The sequence below is a fragment of the Ostrea edulis genome, chromosome 8 (assembly GCF_947568905.1).
Source record: "Ostrea edulis chromosome 8, xbOstEdul1.1, whole genome shotgun sequence".
NCBI lineage: Eukaryota > Metazoa > Mollusca > Bivalvia > Ostreida > Ostreidae > Ostrea > Ostrea edulis.
The window spans coordinates 60,318,853-60,336,175 of record NC_079171.1 but is presented as its reverse complement, the minus strand read 5'-3'; the positions used below and the strand labels follow the sequence as shown (position 1 = coordinate 60,336,175).

General features: G+C 35.7%; 1 protein-coding gene across 4 annotated transcripts in view; it reads left to right on the top strand.

Annotated features, from left to right (window-relative positions):
• The window catches only part of LOC130049325 (multiple epidermal growth factor-like domains protein 11), an 85,419-nt gene extending 72,142 nt beyond the window's left edge, over window positions 1-13,277 (top strand). For 3 of the 4 annotated variants that reach the window (XM_056146739.1, XM_056146737.1, XM_056146735.1), the window contains 6 exons: window positions 229-363; window positions 4,418-4,552; window positions 7,201-7,335; window positions 9,539-9,673; window positions 12,228-12,266; window positions 12,360-13,277. In XM_056146739.1, the coding sequence (XP_056002714.1) occupies window positions 229-363; window positions 4,418-4,552; window positions 7,201-7,335; window positions 9,539-9,673; window positions 12,228-12,266; window positions 12,360-12,535 (755 nt within the window). In that variant the 3' untranslated portion in view covers window positions 12,536-13,277. The remainder of the gene's footprint in view (window positions 1-228; window positions 364-4,417; window positions 4,553-7,200; window positions 7,336-9,538; window positions 9,674-12,227; window positions 12,267-12,359) is intronic. The other variant, XM_056146736.1, reaches the window with a different exon arrangement.
• Window positions 13,278-17,323: the final 4,046 nt, after the last annotated feature.

Sequence of the window (17,323 nt, the reverse complement as noted above, 5' to 3'; positions counted from 1 at the left end):
TTTTCATTTCTCATGTTCAGATCATATTATGCAGATTTCAGGTCATTGAAATTCTGTTCAATATTTTCCTCTAAAGGAATCGTTAACCTAACATCAAACAATGGCATTATTTCAAATTTATCTAAAATAGTTAATGAAGGGAGTAAACTCCTCTAAGAATTCGTGCTAGTCTAAACCATTTGATATTGAGATGGATTCTTTTCAATTTGCATTATCTTTTGAATTTAGTGTGTGAAGACGGATTTCATGGACTGGATTGTTCCAAACCGTGCGAACACTGTAAATCAGGAACGTTCTGTAATAACGTGACAGGAATTTGTCCTAACGGATGTAAAGATCATTGGAGTGGATCTAGATGTGACAGTAAGTTAACAGAGAACTTTATAGTTCCAGAAGACATACTATTTCGAAGTAGTACAATAAATGTACTGCTGTTAGTATTTCACTTTCGTTAAACTTCAACAAGTTTAAAATGTGTTTTCTTTATATCTTGATTTACACGCATTATTGCATTTTTTTTTCATTCCATCATAATAATACATTTTGAATGCTTAATGTAAATGCTGACTACTCAATGACGTATTTCGTTTTTATTTCTGTAGTTGGAAGTCACATCACAAATATAGTATCTGTCAGATATAGGGCGTCGTGATTCATGTCTCTCAGATATAAGGCGTGACGATTGTTGTTTTACACTTTAAGTTCCTTCATGAACCCTACTGACCGGAAAATGTTAATTTTCTTCCCGAATTTCCTTGCAGTTTGTTTCTGCTAATGGTTTCAATCTCTGAAACTTGAACTTGCCATTGTTCAATCTACTTCCAACGATGAAATATGTCACCATGCATTTGTCTAAGCGAGAGCTCACAGAGGGATTGTTTAGCAAGGAAGGAATGGTTATTCCTCTTGTTTCTTGGTCCCATCTCTGGGTCTACAGAGATTCGTAATTGTTGTAATAGCAATTATATGGACTTGCAGCATTGATCGCATTCTCTGTTTATGATATAATTCTTAAGTCATATCGCCTAATAATTCATTTACATATACAGATGATGCTCTGTCAGTTTTTTTTTAAATTAACACAGAAATATATTCAGTAATCATAAACAACCAATTCAGTGTTTTTGGTATATAATCTGTATTTGTTATAGATGAAAGGTGAATATAACAAACAGTGATTACTCCCATAACTCCTATAAGCAATGCAAAATAGATAGTTGGGTAAACACGGACCCCTGGACATACAAGAGGTTAGATCAGGTGCCTAGGAGGAGTAAGCATCCCCTGTCGACCGGTCACACCCGCCGTGAGCCCTATATGCCAATACGGTAAACAGGTTTATCCGTAGTCAACATCAGCGTACCAAGAACGGCCTAACAATCGGTATGAAACACATCAGACAGCATTTGACCCAGTGATAGGTTGTGTTGACGAACAAGATCGTCATAACGTCCAGAGAATATGTGAAATGCTGTCTTCAATCGAGACTGTTGAAATCCCTGTACCATCAACTTGTTTGTCAGTAGGTTACCTCGATTTGAAAACTGGATATACGAAGAACAAACTCGTGTGTGTCAAATCAGTCGAGAGATATAAACACCATATGCAGGCGATAATGGAATATTCCTACATAAATATGGAAAGTTGACGATGGAGAAGCTGAGATGATCTCGTTTGTCATACAGTTGAGTTGTCAGTTTGCCGTTAATGTCTACTTTCAATAGAATATATAAATACATCGCAGGGATATATCGAATCGACATATGAATGGAAGTTAGTATTGTTAATAGACAAAACGTCGTAGATATATCTAAATGTGAAATTGAAGGCAACAGCAATATATTTGTTTCCCTCTCACGTAGAGGTTTTCGATTAAATTCTACTTTATATGAATATAGAAACAAGTCACTTAGCAAAGGAGTATAATTCGTGCCCATAGGAATTCCAACAGACAGTTGGAAGACCTGATCACCAAAGACCGCGAAGATATTGTCAAAGAGAAACTCTAGCATACTTTTTATTTCAGCTTCAGGATACTTATATGTGGAATCAATGGTAATTGAGAATGTAATTTTTGGATGACTGATCACTAGATGAATGTTTTTGTTTTCCATTTTTTTTAAGAAGCAACTGTCTATGATGTCAAAAAGTGTACTCTTTAATTTATCATGAGGAATGGTCATGTAAAGTGTTGAAAAGTCATAGGTTTTGTTATTGATTTGGGGAAAGTGTTTCGATTTCAAGTTCACTAAAAGTTCTTTAGAATCTTTTTAGAATCCACATTTGATTAACCCCACTTCTGGTATATCTAGTCGCACAAAAAGTTTGAAGTTTCTCCTTCACAGCTGTTTATATTTTCACGAGGAGCAAATATAGGGGCTTGGTAGAGCACTTACTGGATCCATCAATGTATCTTTGTTTGTAAGTGTTTTATGTAGTTTAGGAATCCAGTATAGGCACGGTAACTCATATGCATTCGACCCATTGACTGGGATGCTAAATGTGTCTAAAACTGAAGTATGATTTTGAAGAATTCACCTTTTGAAAGGGTAGTTGGAGTGTAAGTACGATTACCAAAACCAGAATTAATGCCAAGTTCGTTTAAAATACAGTTGTAATAATGAGCCTTACAAACAAAGACAATATTGTTACAAGCTGGAACCAACACATATTCCTCATGTATCCTCTTTAATTCCTTTTACTAAACACAGAATGATAATTCGTATCATTATATCACTCAAGCTTTCCAACTGAAAAACTCTGTAGTTAATTGACATACACAATCTCATTCAAAAACAAAATATCTTCTTGCTGTCCTTCTCCGTAAAATAGTACACAGTGATCAATTCCATCAATCACATCAAGAAAACTATATTACTAGTAAGACGCACATACCCCTTGTCACGTCAAATCTTGATCAGGAAAACAGATTAATCCATAATTAAATTCAGAATGTACAGATCGCCGTAACAGTTGATATGAAACACACGATGTCAACTTCCCAATTAAGTACATGTTGTATTTCAAAAACATACGGCCAAAAATTTCCGAAATGTTTGTTAATATCCCTAGGAAGCAGAATTTATCAAAAAAAAACTTTTACGTGAGAGAAATTGTTTCTTGCTGTGGCCTTCAATTCGATACTTTATCGATGAAGTAATATCTATTAACAACGATAACTTTGATTCGTATATGGATTCGATAAATCCATGAGAGCCCGAAATGAAAGACCCCACAGAGTCGTCCACTTCTGCTTCATTTTTAAATATTTTATTGAAGTAGATATTAACAGCAAACTAACAACTCAACATTCTGACAAACGGGATGATTTTACCTTCTCCATAGTGAACTCCCATATTTATGTAGTAATATTCCATGGTCTCCTGCATATTGTGTTTATATTTCTCAACTGATTCAATACGCAAGAGCTTCTTCTGCTTATGGACAGTAATTAAATCGACGCAGATTACTGACAGACACGTTTATGGTGCAAGGGTTCGTACAGTCTCGTTTAAAGCCAGCAGTTCGCAAATTATCTGGTCGTTATAACGATTTTTTCCCCAATACAACCTATCATTGGGTCAAATGCTGTCTGGCGTGTTTCATAGCGATTGTTGGACTATCCTTGACACACTGATTTTGACTACGGATAACTTCGTTTAACTGATCAAGATTTTGGGCTCACGACGGGTGTGATCGATCGACAGGGAATACTTACTCCGCCTAGGTACCTGACTCCACCTCTAGTATATCCAGAAGTCCTTTTTTACCCAATTCTCTATTTGTATTGCCTATAGGAGGTACGGGATTGATTACTGTTGGTTATGAAAGGTGAAGATAACGAGCAGTAATCAATTTCACAACTCCTATAAGCAATACAAAATAGATAAATAATAATAAAGCTAATATTTGGTAGTAACATGTCGTGATTCCATTGATCATACATAAAGCAAGCATTTGCGTATCCAATCATTTCCGTGTTCGTTTTGTGCATATGGAATAGACCACAAAAATGTATGCTGATTATTACGGTGAAAACATAAAATTTAGAACAAATTGAAGAACTTGCAACTTTTCAATTTCACGACATACTAAAACAGCATCAATTGATAAATGAATGGAGTAATGAAATAATTAACTTACATAATAAATTATTATACATTGTGATACTTCATTCATTTCGTAAATATCGTGCTCATAATTTCTCACGCGGATTTAACAGATTGATCACTGTTCGTTATCTTCACCTTTCATCATTCAGAATTTCATATAATATTCTTGTTATAACGAATCGGGAACTACATATCATATGAGAGCATCATTATGCATTTATGATAGGGAACTCCTTTACGTTTAGATGTATACCATTCAATATTGATATTGATTCTATTCATTTTTCATTATGTCTGTCATTTAGTGTGTGAAGGTGGATTCTATGGGCCGGATTGTTCCAAGTCGTGCGGACACTGTAATACAGGGACGTTCTGTAATAACGTGACAGGAATTTGTCCTAACGGATGTCAAGCTCACTGGAGTGGATCTAAATGTGACGGTAAGTTAACAGAGCACGTTTAGTTCCTAGTAGACAAAATGTGCTTTGAATAATTAACATTAATGAAGTGCTGTTAGTTCGTTTTATTTTGTTCCAATTTTGAAAAGAATAGTTTAAGATTGAGTTTTCAGTGAATATTAATATATACCCTTTATTGTGATTGCTTCTCTTTATTTCATGATGCATTTTTATGATCACAGCGACTGTAACCAGTTTATAGGGAATGTTTACCCCTCAAATGCACCTCATCCCATACCTCGTATATCAAGAAATCCGTGTTTGCCCACATCTCTGATTTGCATTGCTTATAAGAGGTTCAAGATTCATCATTGTTCACTATCCTCACTTTTCCTTCTCAATGTCTGCTGATTGGTTTCCGTTAGTCGTAGAAATACGAGGTTACATTATATCCTCAATACTCACTTTCAGTAAAAGTCATTTTAAACGTTTCATGTTAATTCCTTGATCGGGCAACTAGTGTAATCCGTCATTGAAACCAGTTTGTAAATGTCAGCGTAAAGATTGATATAAAACATCAGATGACAAAATGCGACAAAATTGCATGTTGTATTTGAAAACATACGACCACAGAATTCGGAAATGCTGGTATCAAACGAGGGTGCTGAATCACTTGTTAAATCAAGATATCTGGTAGTAGTCTGTCCCGAATGATACACATACCAAACGTTTGCGTATCGAATCAGTTGATAGATTGAACATTAAATACATTAAAGCTATGGAATCAGATTCTTCGTTTCCAATTTCTGTAATATGAGTGGAATGCAAAAAATGTATACCGAGTATTGAGAGAGGAGCACGATATGTAGGCCGCGATAGGTTTTAGTCGTTGATACAGGTGTGGCAGTTCCATCGCCGAAACGCTTGGTATTAGGTGTGAATGTCACGGGTCCTCACAATAGGTTCAGCACGCTAAAGAACTCTCACTGTTCAAGGGCCTTAATCACGCAGCATAGGGCTAAATTTGAAGTCCTACCCTACTAATGGTGGCGTCTCCATATGAATGAAAACAGTCTCGAGAAAGACGTTACGCCAGGTGCAATAAATCAATCATAATACCACTGTTCGTTATATTCACCTTTCATATAACCATATCAACACAATTTAGTATTTCCGTATTACGAAACTGCTGTTGTAAAATGAAATTACGTTTTACACTCAGACAACTATAGATATGGTCAGAGCTTACTTTAATACTCTTGAAATTCCACAGCGGGTATAAACTATGCCAGTCTGTGTATGTGGAAAGGGAAGAAAACAAACGATACAATAATACAATTTAAAAAAAAAAGTAGATTACTTGTTTGTCCGATTTGATGTTCGCATGAAATAATGCCGGCCATTCTGTTGACAACGACTATAGAAATACAACTGACAGATCAAGTGTGGGGTCAAGGTTTTGTACAATTCACCATTCTCCAGCTGTTTTGATATTTGACTTGCGTAACTATTCATTTATTGATGTCATTGATTTGGGCTTCTTTTGTTCATTAAAACAGCACCTAAACATGTTATTAACAACGTGTTATAGCAAAGAGTACCACCAACACTTACGTAATCTTGCGCTTGTCAGGCAAACCCACTATCGGAATATTCTGGTAACCCTGTACTTCAATGATCCAGTTTGATATGGGATGTAGATTAGCCTGGCTTGTTTTTTTATTTATAAAAGAGGTCATGGGGTATCATTTTCTGACAGAACTTTTGACTTTGGTTCAAATTTTTGCCTTTATACGATTTTTATGAGGTTTGTGTGGTTTGGAAGTACACCTTCCGCGGCTTTTAACACAGCTTCATTCTTTGTTAAAAAGAATATACCAAGGTCTTAGTAAAAATGATGTGGGCCCGTTCTCCGAGAGAAGTGTATTGTCATCGGATATAGTAATGTACATGCCTATTGTGCGCATCTCTGCCATTTTTACAACACCCCGATATTTGTGTGAATAAATGATGCAAATCTACGATTGGTAGTCCACTTCTTTGAAGAAAAAGGTTCTTTCGGCCACTTCTTTTGGTTTAATTTTCTGTGACACAACATTTTTTTGAGTTTCTGCCTTCTGAGTGAAAGGCAAAAATATCAAACTAGTTGTTCTTCTGAGTGCTAACTTGTATATGAAGGAATATCTGAAATACCTCTTTCTCGAATCTTTGAATTCGAGAAACTATGATTTGGATTTTCTTCTAACATCCACCGACCCATAATTAGAATCGTAGTTCCCAAATTTGGCTCCATCCAAAGCAAGATATCTTTTGATCTCAAATAGGAGCTGATGACTAAATTTTGTCTCACAAAATATAATAACAGGTCAATGATAGTGGAGCACGATCCGTGCCCATGCGAGTTTCAACAGAGTGATGGAAGGCCTAATCACTAACTACAACGTAGGTACTGTCAATGAGAAATAAAAGCACGTTTTACTGTGAACGTCGGGGTACTTAAACGTAGAATCAAAGTAATGCTTAGATCAACTTCTGGTCATTTTGCTTAACGGAAAAAAAAACTGTTTATAACACCTCATAGAGTAAAAGATACATTTCGAAATGATTCACGTCTTCATAAAAGATAGTGATCATTTTACATCTCAATGTTTAGTCAATTGCATCACAGTTTCATCGTTATCATAATTCAGTGTGTGAAGGGAATCTTTACGGAGTGGACTGTTCTAAGCCGTGCGGACATTGCAAGCGAGGGACAATCTGCGATAAAGTGACAGGGGTTTGTCCAGGTGGATGCCAAGATCACTGGAGCGGATCTAAATGTGACGGTATGGGGAAAAATATCCACTCTCTGTGGTATTTTGAAATTCTGTTTCATACGAGATATTTAATAACACTTAAAACCATTATCACATGTTCTGTTGTTTCGGAAAGCTAAAGTATAAAAGTATAAGCTGTTTTATTTGTACATCAATAGGAACACAATCGTGAAATGTGTTTATGATCCAATTTTCGTTTTTAGCATATGGAATGGCCCATACATTACAATTTTATAATCTTTTCATCTGTAATGATTTCCTTTGATATTCGTTATAATAATAATAAGTGGAGTTTTGTCCTGAACATGTAAGCATGCAACACGGGGTGTTTGGATGTTGTATCACGACGACACAATACCTTTACTGATGTCAACAGTACAGTACATTCAGTTTTTATTCAAATGCATCATTAGAAGGACATGCTCTGGAAGTACATTTCTAATAAAGTAAACATCGACAAATATATATATATATGTTTTTTTTAAATACATCAGGTATGCATCACCATGCTTCAATCTGGTGCACTTTTTATGAAACGTTAGTGCAGTTTATGAAACTTACCAGCGTGTAACGTCGTAGTACATATCCCAATGTAATATCCTAAAAATTGTATTCATTTCTTAGATATATATACTTTGTGATTCTTAATGTCGTAATAATTCCTCCCTCTACAACAAAAAAATATATCGTGACGCTCAAACACAGAATAATTATTCACTCGATAACCAAATTGTATGACAACGCTTGAAGTGAAAACACAGAACTTGGTCATGCTTGTCGCCTGCTGATCTCATATAAAAGGACAAGTTTGTCATTATCTAATGATGCATTATTGATTGAACGGAACAGTCATTTAAACAATATCCACCGTTTGATATATTGGAGGTATATTTTGGGGTGCGGTTTTTGTGTTCTGCATATCTGCCTGTTTTCAATATTCTAAGTGTTCGTTTAGCTGTCAAATCATTACTCATATCATCTTCAAGCAATCGTTAATCCCACCTTTCATACAGGTGATAAGGAAATTATACTAACCCTGAAGCGTACTACTACACAATTTGAACTGTTCCCTTCCTGTTCTGTTCCTTATCAGAACCATTCTATTCCCATACAAAACCATCTCGTTTAAACCGTTCAACGTTACGTTCCAAGACCAAAACCTCCAGTTATCATCCAATACTGTTTGTTCCCTCAAGGCGTTTCTTCCCGCAAACCATTCGTTTCCACGTGGTCATTTGAATATCGCGTTAGTCTGTTATTGTAGATTGACATGACTGTTGGTTGAGATTGAAGGTTAGCGTTCTTGATTCGACACAATGTTTTAAAGTCCCATAAGTGTGCAATGTTTTCCAGTTCAAATCCGTAAACGTTTACAGACAAATCACCGGCTGATCAAGGCAGGGCAGAGCATATTCTTGTATGACGTAAAAGGCAAATTCGGTTCTACTAAAGTTATGAATTGAACATCAACTTACTGAAAAAAACATGTGAAATTACTACTACGCGCACTGTTGTCATGTTTACAACACCGACAATGTTTTTAGGTTAGTAAGGTAAATATCCAGTTTCTTCCTTTATCCTTTGTTAATCCTTCTTCCTTTTCTTCGGACAACAGATTTTTACAGCCGCATGTTTTGATTTGAATTTATGTGACATAATATTCGTCTACGTTATCAAAATCTAATTTTCTTTTTCTGAATATTAGCTTGTGCTTGTAGGAATCTTGGAAAGACGACGTTGTCAACTGCTCTATTTCGTTGAAATGTGTTTTAGGTTTCCTCATTGCTATCACTGCCTCATGTTCTATGGCATAGTTTCGAATCTTCGTTCTCTCTAAAGCAAGATATTCTTTGTCTTATGTAAAAGCTTTTGAATGAATTCTGTCTCACAACAATATAATAACAGGTCAGTGATAAAGTTGCACAATTCCTGCCGTAGGGGAGTTCCAACAGTGCTGGGACACCTAACTACCAAAGACTACGGAATATCAATGAAATATATCAGCATATATTGTACCAACTTTAGGGTACTGATGCGTAGAACTAAAGTAATACTTTAATGAACTTCTTAGAATTTTACTTATTGAAGAAAAACACATCCCTATTACCCCATACAGTACAAGATACATTTAGAAATGTGTCACATATGATGGTCATTTTGCCTTCCGTTGTTTAGATCATTACCTCACAGTTTCATCATTATCATAATTCAGTGTGTGAAAGAAATGTTTACGGAGTGGACTGTTCTGAGCCGTGCGGATACTGTAAGAGAGGGACAACCTGTGATCAAGTGACAGGGGTTTGTCCAGGTGGATGTCAAGATCACTGGAGCGGATCTAAGTGTGATGGTAAGGGGATAAAATATCCATTCTCGGGGATTAAATATGCATTTCTCAAGAAATGTTGTTTCATTCGAGATATTTTATACCATTCAAAACAAGTACCATCTGTTTTACTGATTTTCAGGAAGCTGAAGTATAAAAGTATAAGATGTTTTCTTTGTACATTAATATGAAAACTGTCGTGTAAATGTGTTTATAGTCTTAGTTTTCCTTTTAGTGTACATATTGGCCCAAACCTTCAATAATCTTTACATGAAACGATATTCGTTGCAATAACAATGATATGTATTTTGTCATGAATATGCACTCATACAACACGGTGTGTTTGGGTGTTCTATTACGACGATACAATGCCTTAACCTGATATTCAACAGCACAACGCAGCCAGTGTGTATCTAAAATTATCATTACATAGGCTTGATTTTAAATTAAATTTCTAATAACATAAAGATAAGAAATGTATATCATATATCAATGCATAAGGTAACTATCACCACTCTTCAATCTTGTGTACCTTTTATGAAACGTTAGTGGGGATCCTCAAGCACACCGGCGGTGCAATTTTACAAAAATAAAATTTATTTCTCAGATATAAGGTGAAAATAACGAACAGCGATCAATCTCATAACTACTATGATTAATAAAAAGCTAGAGAGTTCTGCAAACACGGACCCCTGGACACAACAGAGGTGGGATCAAGGACACATTTTTAAAAACGTTCTTACGACTTACGACCAATTTGACATATTGAAATGTTCCTGCTTATTGTGGATAATTCACTCCAATGCAAAATAGAGAATAAAAAACAGAATGCTAATAAATAAGCATCAGAAAAGTTTTAACCCATTCATTTCAACTAATAAATGTGCAACACGATCTATGACTTGTGACTTTGTCGCAAGTTGTTTTGTGAAACATGTCCCAGTTGCCTAAGAGGAGTAAGGGTCTCCTGTCGACAGGTCACACCCACCATGCGCCCTATATCTTGACCAGGTAAACGGAGTTATCCGTAGTCAAAAAAGTGTACCAAGAACAATCTAACAATCGATATGAAACACGTCAGACAGGATTTGACCCAATGATAGGTTGTATTGGCAAACTAGTTATGAGATTGATCACTGTTCGTTATCTTCACCTTGCATCTGGTGCATCAAAATTGGTACTGTATAAGTTTTACAATATGACTCCTGGGTCGAGGCCTCTGCTGGTGGACTGTTAGTCCCCAAGGGTCTCTACAGCTCAGTAGCTATGTAAGTACTCCGTTACTAGCTTGAAAATACGAATGCATATTTAATTGATAGGGACACAATTAGAAATTTATTTCAAAATTAAGGATTATCTCCCTCATGCATAGCTGTTATCCTTAGACGAATTTGACCCCACTTTTTTGGCACTCTGTTTCCCCTAAAACAGCTCTAGCAAGTATATTGTTATTTCGAATTTCAAACATTTCGGTTGAGCATCACCTAAGAGACAATAATTGTCGAAATGCGCATCTGGTGCATCAAAATTGATACCGTATAAGTTTTACATCGTTATAACGCTCATAGAATTCACGAAATGATAACTTTAAACGAGACCGTTGAAACCCCTTTACCATCAACTTGTTTGTCAGTAGCCTGCTTCGATTTAAAAACTGACAATACCCAGAACAAGTTATTGCGTATCAAAGCAGTTGAAAGGTATAAACACCATCTACAGATGATATTGATATGCAAAGTTGACAATGGAGAAGCTAAAAACATCCCGTTTGTCATCAAGTTGAGTTGTTAATTTGACGTTAGTATATACGTTCAATAACATATCCAGGTATGAAGCAGAAGTGTATGACTCTGTGTTGTATTTTATTTCGAAATGACAGGGATATATCGAATCGGCATATGAATAAAAGTTATTGTCGTTAATAGATAAAACGTCGTTGATATATGCAAGGTGAAGATAACGAACAGTGATCAATCTCATAACTCCTACAAGCAATACAAAATAGATAGTTGGGTAAACACGGACCCCTGGACACACCAGAGGTGGGATCAGGTGCCTAGGAGGAGTAAGCATCCCCTGCATCTAGATTTCGATTCGAATGTCAAAATGTTAAAAGAAAACGAACAACGAAATTCTTACGCATAACATTAAAAGAAACAGAATACATATTAGCTGATAATGTATAAATATGAAAGTTAAAGTCCTTTAAATTTTCAAATATATGATTGTAGCAATAAATATTCCACATGGTGCACGACAGTTCAGCGCTTTTTTTTTTGCAGAAGGTATAAAAACGGTCTTTCATGGTACACACTATGTAAAACAAATTCTCACACACTGTTCGTTGTTCATAATGTGTCATGAAAACCCTTTGAGGTATACTGTAAGATATTAAAGCCTTTAGAAAACATGTCTCAGTTTTAATAAATAAAATACGATAATCTTAATTTGAGAAAGATACATTTAATAAGTGCTTTATTTAATTTTCTAATCGCCGTTGACGTACAACTGAAATATAGTTTACATATGTTTAAAGTAGCAGTTGTGTTGTGTAAAATAATATCACGCTTTATTGCAGTGTTGCGCGACTCAGGCAGCCTCGGATTATCTAACAATGGTAAGACATTTCAATTATTGTAATTCTTATGATGATGATGATGATGGTAATGATGATAACGAATAGATACTGTAAAAGAGTATTACTTTTCAGACAAGGGCTCGTCCAGTGGAACGTCCGTGGCTATTGGAGTCACGGTAACACTCCTTGTTGTTGCTGTGATTGTTATCGCTTTTCTACTGTACGTCATCCGAAAACGGAGACACCGAACCCCCCAGGAGTATGCTACTCTACAGGAACAACCCACAAACCACATCACTATGTCATAAGCCGGGATTCGGGATTATCACACACTAGGGATCTACATCACAATGTCATAAGCCGGGATTATCACAAACTAGGGATCTATAGCACCATGTCATAAACCGGGATTATCACAAACTAGGGATCTATATCACCATGACCTAAGCCGGGACTATCACAAACTAGGGATCTCTAGCACCATGTCATAAACCACAAACTAGGGATCTTATATTACGTTATGTCTGACAATTTGTGGACGCAACCGAAAAAATGTGAAGCTATTTGTTGTACTGGTGTGGCTGTGCCCTTGTGAAATTTTAAACTGGTGAGGAAAGTTCAATGCTATCAAACATATCAGTTTGGATATAAACTCCCATATCATGTTTTAAAGCAATGCAATTCATATTGTAAACTGTAAGTTCACTCATGTGCAAAAGTATGATCCCAGGATAAAGCAAAAGACGCTTGAACATTTGAAGATTTCAAACAAACGTTTGGCACAGTCTGGAGAAATGGTATTTGGTATAAGTTATTATAAAATGAAATTGAGAAAAATAAGTATGTTTTATCTGATTTACGTATTGATGAATCAAATCTAAGGCATGACATCTGATTTTTGTATTGTAATGTCGGAGTTTATCACTATTTCTAATATATATATATATTTATATTAATGACCTAGAAGAGTTTTTGTTGGACAAAAATAGTGTTGGTTAGCAATGCAATATATGTAGTTCTATCGAAGAAGATTTGTTTTTCTACCTACAGCCTCCTATATTATGTTATGCTTATGATACAGTAGCTTTGGCCGAGACAGCAGGTCCCCTTCAAAACATTAGATGAGTTTCATGTGTACTGTTCTCGATTGATACTGAATGCACATGTTGTGAAAACAGACGTGTTAGTCTTCGCAATCCAAGAAATATTTCATTACAACAATAGCGTTGTTGAAAGTGTAGATTATTTGAATATTTAGGCATTCCGTTTTCTAGAAGTTGATCTTGTGGAGCTAAAACATATCCAATAAAAAGAAAGAAGACAATTCAATTTACCGTTATGGGATTGCTCACTGTTCGTTATCTTCATCTTTCATATGTATGCACCCCATGTACCATTGTATAAATGGTTTGAGTGATTAAATGGAACGACTACATTTAGAGTACTACTTCCAATGATCAAACTCCCCGAGAATGTATATTTTAAAGTACATAAACGAAACATTAACATGGCAAGAAAACTGTGATAATTCTAAATAATTGAAACGAAAAAAAAAATCACCAAGGCAAACAAACATTGTCCTTCCGGCAATCAGAAGAAATCCCTCATCTTCACCAGTCATCACATTTCCTTTTCAGCCAATTCATGAATATTCACGAAAAAAAATAATTCACAGCATGGATGCTTCCGAATTTCTAGTGAATTGCATAATGAAATATTTAATACTGGAAGGGTAAACTTGTACATACATGAAAAGTGAAAATAACGAACAGTGACCAATCGCTGCATGACGAACAGTGACCAATCACTGCATGGTTACAAAGGTTTTCAGTGTATATATTCTAAGCATTATCGGAAAATTTCAAACTTGTTTAGAACGCATGCCCATGAAATTTAAGTTTTGGAATGATGTATACTGAATAGTACAGTTTCGTGGATGCAAATGCTATTATTTAAACCCAAAAGTCTAACCAACAGGTACAATATATTATCGTATTTCATCATATTTTCTTCACTAACTTTATATTTTTTTGAGGAAGTGAATATAACGAAAAGCTATCCCATAGGGCCCATGGAGGGTGTGACCGGACGACAGGGGATGCTTACTCCTAGGCACCTGACCCCACCTATTTTGTATCCAGGGACCGGTGTTTGCCCAACTTCCTGTTTTGTATTTCTTATAGGAGTTCTGATATTTACCACTCTTCGAAATAGTCGCCTTTCATGCTATTAAGAATTTAAAAAGAAATAGTGTAACACACACTGACTCGGATGTCTAGAAAGAGGAAAGATATCATATTGATTGGCTACATCCTATGTGAATTCCAAAGTTCGATTAGGTAAATGGAGTAACCAGTAATCAAAAGTTATATAGAAATAACGACGTAGCAATTGATGTGAAACATGCAGCGACTGCTTTCGACTTTATTTGTAAATTAGATTCCCAAAACGACCAAAGCATTGACAGAATGCTGTTCGAAAATGAAATTATAAACCCCCCCAATTTAAAAAACCAATCGTATGCAGAGCATGTTCTTGTGAATCACATGGGCTGACAAATAAAAAACACCATATACTGGTGGTCATGAAATATTGGGAAAAACAGCTGAAACCTTCCCATTTGTCATAAATAAAAAACTACGGTATCGAGCAGTCATCAATAGCATAACTCGTATAAATAATTGAAATTTAAGAGTAAACACAAATTACTTTGCACGCCAAAGGTGGGATATGGGGTAGAAAAGAAATAAACAGACCAGTCACATCTGCCGTGAGCTCTATATATTGGTCAGGTAAACTGCGTAATCCGTATTCAAAATTAACATATTTAGAACAGCATAACAATTAGTATGAAACACATAAGACAAGTTCATGGTGGGTGTGACAAAGGGTGATTGGTCTTCCTGTGTGCATGGTTCTCCCTCCTCTGGTGTGCCCGAGGATCCGTTTTTGCCCTGCTATCAAGTTTGTATTTTTAGGGCATTTAGTAGAGTGATCATCGTTTTTTTTTAATTTTCCATGAAAAAAGCCAGAGAGCATTCGACCGAATGATACCCTGAAAGACTACATAAATTACAAAACGCTGACTTTAAACAGAATTCTTAAAATTCCTGTAATATCAATCTATGTACCAGTGGGGTGCCTCGATTCGAAAATTGACCATATAAAAATTTCCTTTCGCGTACCTAACTGATTAAGAGACATAGACAACTATGTGCAAGTGATGATGGAATATTGATCCATAAGTATAGGAAGTTGGTGATAGGAAAACTGAAGTCCTCTTTCTTTTCTCATAAAGTTATGTTATTGATTTTCCGTTGACATCAATGCTCAATAAAGCATCCAAATATGACGCAGATCCTCCTAGGCACTTGATCCCATCTCTGGTAAACCCAATGATCCGTGTTTGCCCAACTCTCTTCTGTATTCCTTATAGGAGTTAAAAGATCGATAGCTAAAGTTGTTTTTGGTGTGTTCTTCTGTTTTGTTGTATTTGTTTTTTATGTTAGATCACTATACTGAGTATTAGAGTCTTATACAAATATTGAACATACACGTACTCGTATACATCGTGGTGTAAAATTGAAATAGGTTATACACATGCATCATTTAATTGATAGTAGTGTAGCTCCACTAGTGGCTACAACAACATCACTAGTTTGTGGTGATCATTGGAGCTGAGGTCATGCCACCGTCATCAACGCGTGACGCTTTATTGGTGGCAGACAACAGATGGCGCTTTATTGGTGGCAGACAACGCGTGGCGCTTTATTGGTGGCAGACAACAGATGGCGCTTTATTGGTGGTAGACAACAGATGGCGCTTTATTGGTGGTAGACAACGCATGGCGCTTTATTTGTGGCAGACAACGCATGGCGCTTTATTGGTGGTAGTTACCCTGACATGTTAATGTTCCGTGAACGTGGTGTACAGGTTACAATGGATAAGACTTACATAGGCAGTGTCTCCTTCCTACCCTATTATAAATCATCATAATAGGATGCAGATTAAATTGAAATTAAATTAGTTATGAGATTGATCATTGTTCGCTATCTTCACCTTTCATTACCTCCAATGGAAGATTGCAACTCCTCAAAAATAATATTGCATTGAGTTCTCGCTACATTTCACGACCATCCCAATCATAAGTTGGTGCAATACATCTATAACTAATGTATACATTGGGCACTACTATTATAATGCAAGGCGAAGATAGCGAACAGTGATCAATCTCATAACTCCTACAAGCAATACAAAAATGAGGCTTTGCGATGTCGGTGCACTCCCATATATCCATTGTATGGGACTAGGGATGGTCTGAAAATTTCATATTGCGATATATATATATATATATATATATATATATATATATATATATATATATCTGCTTTCAGCATTAGGCAGGCACATCCATAAAATCATACTTAGGCAGACATATAAAGTCCATGTTTAAACTTCAACATTTTTCATCATGCATTCGATCATTTTGTTTAGCTATCACCCTATTTGTAATTTTCAAACCAATTAAAGATAATATACCAAGAATGAAAGATATACAATTTATGATGTCTGCCTAAGTTTTCAGATATCCGTAGTAATCCTTAGGCAGACATTGTATATAATTTTATACAATTCCATCGTAAGGTAGACAATATATTTTATATGCGCAGTAGGCCTTGGGCAGACATTGTATATTCATATAAATTTATACAATTCCACCAGAAGGTGAACAGTATTTTCCAAACCAGCTGAAGACTTTAGAGAGACGGCATTTAAACTACAATTATGCAAAAACTGCATGCGATTGATTTCCAGCACAGATGAAATACCGGTCAATTTTCCAAACATCTATAACCTTTGTGTGGCTACTGTTTTTTGGGACAACCTATCTTAGAATACGATTTAAGTATTCAAGTTTGCTATCACTGAAATTATACCCGACAATGCATATCCATTCAATTTCCACAAAATATTGTAGAACATTTGCCTCTGCTAAATCTCTATCTATTCAACCAGTTTTTCTTCAGCAATTTTGACTAATTTATAATCTTTACAGAGTCCTATAAATTATCCATAGCAATATTAATTAACTTTGA